The sequence below is a fragment of the Neoarius graeffei genome, chromosome 5 (assembly GCF_027579695.1).
Source record: "Neoarius graeffei isolate fNeoGra1 chromosome 5, fNeoGra1.pri, whole genome shotgun sequence".
In the NCBI taxonomy this organism is placed as follows: Eukaryota; Metazoa; Chordata; class Actinopteri; order Siluriformes; family Ariidae; genus Neoarius; species Neoarius graeffei.
The window spans coordinates 89,208,378-89,220,999 of record NC_083573.1 but is presented as its reverse complement, the minus strand read 5'-3'; the positions used below and the strand labels follow the sequence as shown (position 1 = coordinate 89,220,999).

At 42.6% G+C, this 12,622-nt stretch overlaps 1 protein-coding gene across 3 annotated transcripts in view; it reads left to right on the top strand.

Moving 5' to 3' along the window:
* sugct (succinyl-CoA:glutarate-CoA transferase) overlaps positions 1–12,622 on the top strand; it is a 370,194-nt gene that overhangs the window by 27,833 nt on the left and 329,739 nt on the right. For all 3 annotated transcript variants that reach the window (XM_060922511.1, XM_060922510.1, XM_060922512.1), the window contains exons 5-6: positions 24–74; positions 214–334. In XM_060922511.1, the coding sequence (XP_060778494.1) occupies positions 24–74; positions 214–334 (172 nt within the window). The remainder of the gene's footprint in view (positions 1–23; positions 75–213; positions 335–12,622) is intronic.

Genomic DNA, 12,622 nt, shown 5'->3' with positions numbered 1-12,622 from the left:
AACTTGTTATATATTTCTTCTAGAGCATTGCTGTTAATCTTAAAGATCCGAAGGGAACTAAACTGATAACGGAGGTAAATGTTTGACACTACTAAAGGTTCATTCTCATATTACATGATTATTTAATGAATTAAATTAGTATTATCCTATACACAGTGATGGACACGTACAGGCTGTCTTATTTTGTATTTTTTGTTGCGTTGAATATTTCAGCTTGCCAGAAGTTGTGATATACTGGTGGAAAACTATCTTCCTGGTAAACTGGATGAGATGGGACTCGGCTATAAGGATATGAGCAAAGCAGCTCCGCAAATTGTCTACTGTTCCATCACAGGTACTTTTTTCGAATAGAAACTAAACAATTTCAGTAGGTGATGTTTCAGAAAAGAGCAATATTAAGTCAATTAAGAAAAAAGTGTGAGATTATTTACTTATTTATTTCTTTTTTTTTACTATTACATTTTTTAAATAGTGTGTGATTTATTTACTAACACATTTTACAGAATATATTCATGTCAGTTTCATATTAATATTAGGTTATAAGAAAATGAGTAATAAAATGCAGCGCAGCACAAAAGGGAGTTACTGTTCCCACCCAGAAGTTGATTGAAGTCGCTGTGAATGAGCTGTTAGTATAGAAATGATGTATAAGTTGGAGCTAGACCCCGAAGCCGTTTGTTTTCAGGATAATGGCTGGCTGATGAAATTATTGGCTGGCTAGCTGACTCAGCCAAAACATTAATGGCTGCTGCAGCCACCAAAATGTTTATGGCTACAAATGGCTGATACTGGACGTCAGTGTGTGGCATATATCCGGGCGAACGGATCAAACAAATGGGGGGAATAAATAGCAAATTACCACAGGTCCCCTGGTCTCTTACTTCATTGTAAATATAAATCTAGCAAGATTGTAGTTCAATGCTAATAATAAGCTAATCTGGATTGTTCAAGGAAGGCATCTAGCTATCTACTCTCACTAGCAATGACCAGTGAAGGACTGGCAGCTATCTTACTATGATGAAAGTAGAGTGGTGGAGTACTTTTTTTTTTATCAATCTCGAAGTATGTGAAACAAACAAACAAACAAACAAAAAAAAATACCTTTACACTTTCCCTCAGCAGCGGCAAAGAATGCAGCCATCTCGTCGATATCGGAGTCGATTGATGCTCTGGGTGGGTTCCCGGGTTCCCCAGTGTATCGTGGTAACGGTGTGAGGGGCGGGAAGCCAGACAGGTAGTCACAACGGCAAGCTTGTGGTGGCTCTCTGTGCTGTGATATCAGTTCTAAATCTCTACAGTGTATGCCTATACGTCTCTATTGTGTTACTACTAGTGTGTACAGTTGATCATGTTTGTGTCACTTTTCTTATAGCTCATGATGTGGATAAACCCATTATTTGATGTACACAATTCTTAGTGGCTCAGCCAAATTTTATTAGATAGCGGCTCAAATTGGCTTACAAAATTATTGGCTGGCGGCGGCTCAAATTCTAAATGGCGGTTTTAGCGGCGCCTGGCGGCGGCTTCGGGGTCTAGTTGGAGCAGCTACAGGAACATCAATGTGCAGATGTGCACAGGATTTGCATTTGAGTGTTTGACTTCTGTATGATGAGAAATAGCACTATCAGTTTTGATAGCAGAACCGGGCCCCATATTTAAGAGAATATGGTAATGCATCGACCTGATTTTTGATGGGTTTTGACTGTACGACGTCCACTCCGTACATACGAACGAATGTCATCTGTGTACCACCACAGGGAACCTGATTGTAGTAAGTGCAAGGCAATGTTGCTCATAAACACTGACCACCGGACAACGAAATCTCATCTCATCTCATTATCTCTAGCCGCTTTATCCTGTTCTACAGGGTCACAGGCAAGCTGGAGCCTATCCCAGCTGACTACGGGCGAAAGGCAGGGTACACCCTGGACAAGTCGCCAGGTTATCACAGGGCTGACACATAGACACAGACAACCATTCACACTCACATTCACACCTACGGTCAATTTAGAGTCACCAGTTAACCTAACCTGCATGTCTTTGGACTGTGGGGGAAACCGGAGGAAACCCTTGCGGACACGGGGAGAACATGCAAACTCTGCACAGGCTCAAACCCGGACCTTCTTGCTGTGAGGCGACAGCGCTAACCACTACACCACCGTGCCGCCCACAACGAAATCTGTATCTTCTCATCTCATCTCATTATCTCTAGCTGCTTTATCCTGTTCTACAGGGTCGCAGGCAAGCTGGAGCCTATCCCAGCTGACTACGGGCGAAAGGCGGGGTACACCCTGGACAAGTCGCCAGGTCATCACAGGGCTGACACATAGACACAGACAACCATTCACACCTACTGTCAATTTAGAGTCACCAGTTAACCTAACCTGCATGTCTTTGGACTGTGGGGGAAACTGGAGGAAACCCATGCGGACACGGGGAGAACATGCAAACTCTGCACAGGCTCGAACCCAGACCTTCTTGCTGTGAGGCGACAGCGCTTACCACTACACCACTGTGCCGCCCACAACAAAATCTGTATCTTTATTTACATAAAGTAGATGGGTTTTTACCCAGCACTTATTTTTAATTTGCTTTTTAAAAAAAAGCATGGGATTATTTACTAACACATTTTACCAAAAATATTCATGACAGTTTCATATAAAACTCATTGAAACAGTTTTATTAATGCACTAGCTTGCTGGACAGTTGAAAGTTTGTCATGTAATGGCGGTAGACAGATGTAATCGCAGGAAGAGTTTTATCAAAAACACACTAGCTAACAGATCCAAAATGTAGACAAAGGCAGAGTCGAAAAACAGGCAGTGGTCAAGTGAGGCACAGACAGGATATCAGAGGTAGTAAAGTACTCGCAGTCCAAAAACACAAATGGGGTCAAAATCAGAAAAGTGAGAAAAATACAAGGATTTCATGAAGTCTGTGTGCTACTGAGAGCCCTTATATGGATGTGCTGTGATTGTGCTGTAATTTGGAACATGTGCATGGTAATGGGTCCTAATGGTGCTGCGCAACCAGACAACTGTTTGACATGTCAAGTTTGATATTCGCTCATAACTATATAGTACTGATGTAAAGTGAAAGTGCTGGTTCACTGCTGTCCACCAGGCACCCAGCAGAGTCACACTATAATAAAGTTGTGGTGTTGTTTCTGGTGCATGGCATGCGGTGTCAAAGAAAGGAAGAAATATGCATTCATAACTGTGATGTGTATCTCATTATTGGTCTCACTGTCACAAGACAATGCAGCAATTTATTGACATGAAATACATGACATGATACAATTCGATGGTTCATATGCAATTGGGCTGCACGATAAATCGTTAAAAAATCGCGATCTCGATTCACACATACACGTGATCTCATTTCGAAACACAACGATTCTTAAGCATTTTATTTCACGAGCGGCATCACAAACAAATGCTCCTGTTTCTTCCCGGATTTTTTCAAGCGCCCCTAAAGACAGCACTGCCGCTGACTCCTCCCTTGACCTATGGTAAAGCGTCTTTACAACACGTGATTCAGTCAGTGGAGGAAGCCTGCCTGCAGTTGAGTGTGTGGAAACCAGTGTTGCCAGATTGGGCGGTTTCCCGCCCAATTGGGGGGTTTTGAATTCTACTTTGCGGGCAAAAAATGGCTTGGGCTGGTTGACAAAAATTGGGCGTGTTTGACGTTAGTTCAGCGGGTTTTTATCAGATGTTTATAAATATTTCGCACCATAGACCTAGTTTACCCAGTACCCCTTAGGTATTTTAAACAACCAAAATCGATCATTGGCCTAAATTAATCATTAACAATAAACATTAATCTCATTAAGTATTATTTTAAAAAAATGTCGATGTAACTTTAAGACTAATATGAATGTGTGTAATGTAGTGCCGAAACTGAACTCATAAACTAGTAAATAAGAATGACACAATCCATTCTCCATTTTCTCTTCTCATGTTACATTCAGCCATGCATCGTAGCCTAACTTTTTTTTTTAAATTGAAGTATATAAAACGGGGCGGCATGGTGGTGTAGTGGTTAGCGCTTTCACCTTACAGCAAGAAGGTCCGGGTTCGAGCCCCGTGGCCGGCGAGGGCCTTTCTGTGCGGAGTTGGCATGTTCTCCCCATGTCCGCGTGGGTTTCCTCCGGGTGCTCCGGTTTCCCCCACAGTCCAAAGACATGCAGGTTAGGTTAACTGGTGACTCTAAGGCCCTGTTTACATTATTTCGAATCAGCGGATCATCAGATTAACGTTTTTAAAACGATTCGCGTACACACACAAAATTTCTGTGCCCACAACAAAACTGTTCCCCGTGCACACAGCAATGCCAATACACGGATACGCTAATCACATGACTAATTAGATGGCACGTCACATGATCCCAGTGCATATCGGGCATGCACAAGTCACTCACCACTTGCAAGTGGAAGGATGGCAAGCCTAAAGACCATTTTTTCATGGACGGACGACGAGGTCCAATTGTTACTAAACGTAACATTGAATGCGACCGTCGTTGTCCATGTTGTTTTCCATGCTGTATTTCCGTCGACAAATAGCAGGAAGTGAAGTCCGCACCGTTTTTCAGCAGTCACGTCACATGACCAACGTGGCATGACCAACGCCAGCGAATCAGGAAGGTGGATGTCACAGTGACGTTGTCCAATGACGACGTCAGCTAGAGCTCAGCACTGCGTATCCTCGTTCCTCAATGTTTACACAGCACTGGATCAGATATGTACTGGGTTGAATACGTGGGCCCTGGCGGATTCAAATTGTTCCGCCTGTGGAGTCATTTCCCGGCGTTTTAATGTGCACGGGCAGTGCATCCGCAACGAAAATGATACGGATACGGTCTAATGTAAACACCACCTTAATTGACCGTAGGTGTGAATATGAGTGTGAATGGTTGTCTGTGTCTATGTGTCAGCCCTGTGATGACCTGGCGACTTGTCCAGGGTGTACCCCGCCTTTCGCCTGTAGTCAGCTGGGATAGACTCCAGCTTGCCTGCGACCCTGTAGAACAGGATAAAGCGGCTAGAGATAATGAGATGAGATGAGATATAAAACAGGTACAATCTAACAAATCCACAAAAATCAGGATAACAGATGAAGAAAATACATGGATATAGACAAAAATAAATTAAGCAGAATAACTAGGCCTTTAAAATTAATAAAACAAACAGGATAAATAAAAAGATAAAAAAATAAAAGACAAATAAAAAATAAATAACCTCAGCAATGCAGATGTTATAAACAGTGCAATAAACATTTTTGTATAAAAAAATCGTGCCAAAGAATCGTGATCTCAATTCTAAGCAAAAAAAATCGTGATTCACATTTTTTTCCAGAATCGTGCAGCCCTAATATGCAATAATATTATGATTCTCTTCAGGTTGATTTGGTGTCCTTGCAAATATTTTGCTCATACACTCATCAGGAGGTCCGTTTTTAGGCAGTGCATGAATTTATATAACAATTTTACTTCCCCGACAGGATTGTAGACCGTTACTCTGACCTAGTGAACCACTATCAGGATGCATTCATTGATAGAGACTTCAAAGCACTCCTGTAAGTGGCTCTGGATAAGGGTGTCTGCCAAATGCTGTAAATGTAAATGCTCGTGAGAAAGAAATGGCTTTGCGTTATTTGCCAGGATGAGGGGAGCATTTTAAGAGGCAGAACAAACATCTGCTGCTCAATAAAAAAAAGAAAAAAACAAAACAAAACAAAAAAAACTTACTGGCCTTAAATGCCAATGCTGTGGGGCTATCGATTTGAATGGCCAGATTAAACATTTGTTGTTCAGAGTAATGTTTTTGACAAACAGAAAAGCCAGTAGTGTGTGTGGGGACATGAACCCAGAAAAGCCAGCAGTGTGTTCAGGACTTACTCCACATTTATTGGTGTTGCATTCATTAGGAAGTGCTCCAGGTGATCGATTTAAACAAACTAGCTTGCTAGCCTGGAGTGTAAAGGGGATCAGGACATTTCGTCCAGTCGTTGAGACATTTCGTCCAAAGCCTTTTTCATACGCACTATCAATTATTTTATATGTGCGACATCGAGATATAAACAGGGAATCTACACGGGAGAATAAGGCTCGGTAATGCGCATGGACGTGGTGTAATACTTCCCACCGGACATGCATTTTCTCAGCCTTTATATAGGCACGCTGATGCTTCTTGATCATGTACAGGTGAGCCTCATTAACAGCACGCATGCGAGAGTCCGCTCAGCGTGCGCGCAGTCCGGAGCACACCCGAGCAGACTCTCACACACACGCTGTTAATGAGGCTCACTTGCACGTGATCAAGAGGCATCAGTGTGCCAATATAAAGACTGAGAAAATGCATGTTTTTTTCATACCTGGATATCATATCTCATATCTCGCACTTGCCAAAGATATCTGGGAAGTGCGAGTATAGGTTTTCTATGTAATTAGGTCTAATAAAAATGATCTCTCCCCACAAGCGGCCCCAGCCGAATGCGTCCGAAGTTGGCACTCGCTGATTCCCATCATTTCCGGTTTCATTTTCATTTTGCAAAAATGTGTTTTGCTTCGGTCAAATTCCATTGCAAATTCCTCCTTTTTTTCAAACAAACAAATACCTGAAATATAAAATAATTGATAGTGTGTATGAAAAAGGCTTTGGACGAAATGTCTTAAGCATTGGACACAATGGTCGTTGGATGAAATGACCTGGATCCGTGTAAAGTACAGCCAGCTATTGACTTCTTACCTTCACCTGAAATCTTCTTTAACGGACTGTTTGGATTCAATCCAACTCATACAGATGACACAGTTATTGAAAGAAAGGTCTATTGCCTTCCTACCATTTTAAACCATGACCTGCAACTGAACACAATCCATCACACTTCATCCAGCAGGCAGTGGCAGCTCCATCACTCCACACACACATTGGACAGAGCTGATCCGACCAGACGACGAGACAAATTCTTGTCAAAACCATGAATAATCCATAAAGAGTTAAAGCCAATTTGGTTCCCATCTCTTGGCTGCCAACACTTCCTTATCCCTTGTTAAGAGCAACTGTAGAAAAAAAAATAGTAAGCAAACTGAAGATTTCTCCGAATCTGTTCATTAGAGGCTAAGAAAAATGTGTAAGGGAAAAAGAGTGCATACCCACAGGCATGTCATATACAGTCTTTGTGGTGGTAAACTCACCATGGGGCGCTGTTTCTGTTTACCATAAATTGCTACACTTTTACCCCTCCATACACCACAACTACATGCCTAAAGCTTAACCTCGAATTAGATCAAATTTTAAAGTACACCGGTTAACTTCAAAAAGGTGAAATACAGAATTTCCTTTTCATAACTGACTGTAAAATTGATTCTGTGATGATTCCAGTGGTGGCAGGGTGGTGTAGTGGTTACCACTGTAGCCTCACAGCAAGAAGGTCCTGGGTTCGAGCCCAGTGACCGGCGAGGGCCTTTCTGTGTGGAGTTTGCATGTTCTCCCCGTCTCTGCGTGGGTTTCCCCCTCAGTCCAAAGACATGCAGGTTAGGCTAACTGGTGGCTCTAAATTGACCGTAGGTGTGAATGGTTGGTTGTCTCTGTGTCAGCCCTGCGATGACCTGGCGACTTGTCCAGGGTGTACCCCGCCTCTCGCCCATAGTCAGCTGGGATAGGCTCCAGCTTGCCTGCGACCCTGTAGAACAGAATAAGCAGCTACAAGTAATGGATGGATGGACAATTCCAGCATTTTATTGTGAATCTATTCAAAAAGTATGCGATTTGATGAGTTCACTGAAACTATGATCTGCCTTTGCTTATTGAGTATGACTTGACCCTGGGGTTTATTGGTGCGTGGCACGTGAAAACAGTCTCCTGTCAGCCATTATGGTGACAAAGCCAAGCCACTCCAAATTAGTGCGGTAACAGAATGATTTTCAAATAAGGCTTGGCCTCTTTTACAAGGGCTGAAAATAAGACGGTAAATTCAAGCAGGGCTGTTACAAAACGCAAACATACTGAGAACATGAGAACAGTAGCAGGACATCATGAAATTATCTACAACTCAGAGCAATTTCTCACTGCTTTCAAAGCAACACACCGCTGTTTCTCACATGCATGCGTGCCCAGTCCTAACCGCTCCGAGTTTATGTGTGTGTAAGTAAGTCTTAACAAAGAGCTATTAAAAAAGAATGTTTTTTACATGAAGTAAATACAGTGAGGGTCAAATGAGTATACAGTTAGGTCCATATATATTTGGACACTGACACAAATTTTCTTTTTTTACCTGTTTACTGAAACATATTCAAGTTATAGTTATATAATGGACATGGACATAAAGTCCAGACTTTCAGCTTTCATTTGAGGGTATCCACATTAAAATTGGATGAAGGGTTTAGGAGTTTCAGCTCCTTAACATGTGCCACTCTGTTTTTAAAGGGACCAAAAGTAATTGGACAATTGATTCAAAGGCTAGGGCGGCACGGTGGTGTAGTGGTTAGCGCTGTCGCCTCACAGCAAGAAGGTCCTGGGTTCGAGCCCCGGGGCCGGCGAGGGCCTTTCTGTGTGGAGTTTGCATGTTCTCCCCGTGTCCGCGTGGGTTTCCTCCGGGTGCTCCGGTTTCCCCCACAGTCCAAAGACATGCAGGTTAGGTTAACTGGTGACTCTAAATTGACCGTAGGTGTGAATGTGAGTGTGAATGGTTGTCTGTGTCTATGTGTCAGCCCTGTGATGACCTGGCGACTTGTCCGGGGTGCGCCCCGCCTTTCGCCTGTAGTCAGCTGGGATGGGCTCCAGCTTGCCTGCGACCCTGTAGAAGGATAAAGCGGCTAGAGATAATGAGATGAGATGAGATTCAAAGGCTATTTTATGGGCAGGTGTGGGCAATTCCTTCGTTATGTCATTCTCCATTAAGCAGATAAAAGGCCTGGAGTTGATTTGAGGTGTGGTGCTTGCATTTGGAAGATTTTGCTGTGAAGAAAACATGCGGTCAAAGGAGCTCTCCATGCAGGTGAAACAAGCCATCCTTAAGTTGTGAAAACAGAAAAAAAAACCATCCGAGAAATTGCTACAATATTAGGAGTGGCAAAATCTACAGTTTGGTACATCCTGAGCAAGAAAGAAAGCACTGGTGAACTCATCAATGCAAAAAGACCTGGACGCCCACAGAAGACAACAGTGGTGGATGATCGCAGAATAATTTCCATGGTGAAGAGAAACCCCTTCACAACAGCCAACCAAGTGAACAACACTCTCCAGGAGGTAGGCGTATCAATATCCAAATCTACCATACAGAGAAGACTGCATGAAAGTAAATACAGAGGGTTCACTGCACGGTGCAAGCCACTCATAAGCCTCAAGAATAAAAAGGCTAGATTGGACTTTGCTAAAAAACATCTAAAAAAGCCAGCACAGTTCTGGAAGAACATTCTTTGGACAGATGAAACCAAGATCAACCTCTACCAGAATGATGGAAAGAAAAAAGTATGGCAAAGGTGTGGTACAGCTCATGATCCAAAGCATACCACATCATCTGTCAAACACGGCGGAGGCAGTGTGATGGCTTGGGCATGCATGGCTGCCAGTGGCACTGGGTCACTAGTGTTTATTGATGATGTGACACAGGACAGAAGCAGCCGCATGAATTCTGAGGTATTCAGAGACATACTGTGTGCTCAAATCCAGCCAAATGCAGCCAAACTGATTGGTCGGCGTTTCATAATACAGATGAACAATGACCCAAAACATAAAGCCAAAGCAACCCAGGAGTTTATTAAAGCAAAGAAGTGGAATATTCTTGAATGGCCAAGTCAGTCACCTGATCTCAACCCAATTGAGCATGCATTTCACTTGTTAAAGACTAAACTTCAGACAGAAAGGCCCACAAACAAACAGCAACTGAAAACCGCTGCAGTAAAGGCCTGGCAGAGCATTAAAAAGGAGGAAACACAGCGTCTGGTGATGTCCATGAGTTCAAGACTTCAGGCAGTCATTGCCAACAAAGGGTTTTCAACCAAGTATTAGAAATGAACATTTTATTTACAATTATTTAATTTGTCCAATTACTTTTGAGCCCCTGAAATGAAGGGGTTGTGTTTAAAAAATGCTTTAGTTCCTCACATTTTTATGCAGTCATTTTGTTCAACCCACTGAATTAAAGCTGAAAGTCTGAACTTCAACTGCATCTGAATTGTTTTGTTCAAAATTCATTGTGGTAATGTACAGAACCAAAATTAGAAAAATGTTGTCTCTGTCCAAATATTTATGGACCTAACTGTAAACTTACACTCACCTGCCACTTTAATAGGAACTTGTTCTTGATTCTAAGACTGCTGTTCTTGGCTGCAGGAGTGAAACCCAATGTGGTCTTCTGCTGTTGCATGCTGAGATGCTTTTCTGCTCACCACGGTTGTAAAGAGTTGCTATATCCTTCCTGGCAGCTCGAACCAATCTGGCCATTTTCCTCTGACCTCTCTTATCAACAAGGCGTTTGTTTCCACCCACAGAACTGTCGCTCACTCACTCAATGTTTTTTTTTGTTTTTCGCACCATTCTGTGTAAACTCTAGAGCCTGTTGTGTGTGAAAAACCCAGGAGATCAGCAGTTTCTGAAATGCTGCTGAAACCAATCCATCTGGCTCAAACCAACACCCATGCCACAGTGAAAGTCACACTTTCTTTGAGATTACAATTTTTCCCATTCTGATGTTTGAACATTGTGAGCATTAACTGAGGGGCGGCACGGTGGCGTAGTGGTTAGCACCGTTGCCTCACAGCAAGAAGGTTCTGGGTTCGAGCCCAGTGGCTGATGGGGGCCTTTCTGTGTGGAGTTTGCATGTTCTCCCCGTGTCTGTGTGGGTTTCCTCCAGGTGCTCTGGTTTTCCCCACAGTCCAAAGACATGCAGGTTAGGTTAACTGGTGACTCTAAATTGACCGTAGGTGTGAATGTGAGTGTGAATGGTTGTCTGTGTCTATGTGTCAGCCCTGTGATGACCTGGCGACTTGTCCAGGGTGTACCCCACCTTTCGCCCATAGTCAGCTGGGATAGGCTCCAGCTTGCCCGCGACCCTGCACAGGATAAGTGGTTATGGATTATGGATGGATGGATAGAACATTAACTGAAGTTCTTGATTTGTATCTGCATGATTTGATGCATTGTGCTGCTGTCAAGGGATTGGGTATTTAGAGAACTGCTTCAAACAGCAGGTGGATGGGTATACCTAATAAAGTGGCCAGTGAGTGTATACTGTTTGAGTGCATATATCCACTTCAACTTTACACGTGATGCCTCCTCACTTTGCACCTCCACATGCATATGAACACAAAGTATGCATTCAAAGGAAATGGAAAAAAAGTGTGTGTGTGTGTGTGTGTGTGTGTATACACACACACACACACACACACACACACTTTTTTTCAGGTAAATGTTACATAAAAACAAATCAGTTCTAGATATAAATGCTGTAAAATATGTTCTCCTGTACCAGGTGTCATTATAAAAGATGTTGTCATTGATTAGAAAGCTTTCACAACAAGTTGCAAGCATGGTGAAGGTGAAAGAGCTTCCTGAAGTTCTCAAGGACAATATTATTAATAATATTATTATACAACAGTCAAGTGGAAAAAGCGAGAGAGCAACAGTAAAGACCTTAAACATCACCATCAGTACAAATGGTTCACCAAAATGTAGATGGAAACTTCATGGAACAAAATCTAATTATCCCTGGACAGGTAAACTACACAAGGTTTCACAATGAGCTGTCAGATTAACAAGAAGAAAACGAAGAGGGAAGCCAGCAGTCACTAGAAAAGAGTTGCAGGACTACCTGAAGGCAGCTGGAGCTAAAGCTACATAGACAATGATAATCAAGAGACGACTGAAAAAAAAAAGGTGAAGAAGGTAAAGCATGGCTTGGCCAATCTCTTTGATTTGACTTGAATCCCAATGAAAATTTACAGAAATTGTGAGTCCATCAGAGGGAGCCTTGTAGCCTTGGGGAACTGAAGGTGATTGGACAAGAGGAACGAGCCAAAATTCTATTAAAAAGCTGCAAAAAGTTAAAACTAGACAGCCTTTCGATTTCATAAAATCTGTGAAATTTAGTTCCTTCTGAAATTTGGTCATTATGAGATGTTTATTTCTGCTTTGCACAGTCAAGCAGACAGAGGAAGTCCATGTGCGCATGTGCAGGTTTACCTGCTTCTTATTCTTTTTCTTCTTTTGGGTTTTACAGCAGCTGGCATCCACAGTGTTGCATTACTGCCATCTACAGGTTTACCTTTGACCGTGCACTGACAGTTACATCATTCTGTCGCTAAACGAACAGCTGATCACACAGAGGTGCTCGCTGACTGCTGATATTTATTAGTTTGGTCTTGCATTTCCTTTCCTTTGCAACATAACGTCTTTTCTTCTCACTTTCCGTTACTGTAGTCAGTCTTTCACGTTTCATTCGCACACTCGCGTCCTTCATTTTTCTCTCCTGTTTCAAATTTGTATCCCACAATGCCTTGTGCGAACGGGGAAAGCCCACCATGTGATGCATGATGTAGTATCTTGAATCGGGTCATGGTGAAGCAGGGAAAAATAGCACAGAATTTAGGGCCACGTGGCCCTAAATTCATTAATTGTTTTATTTAA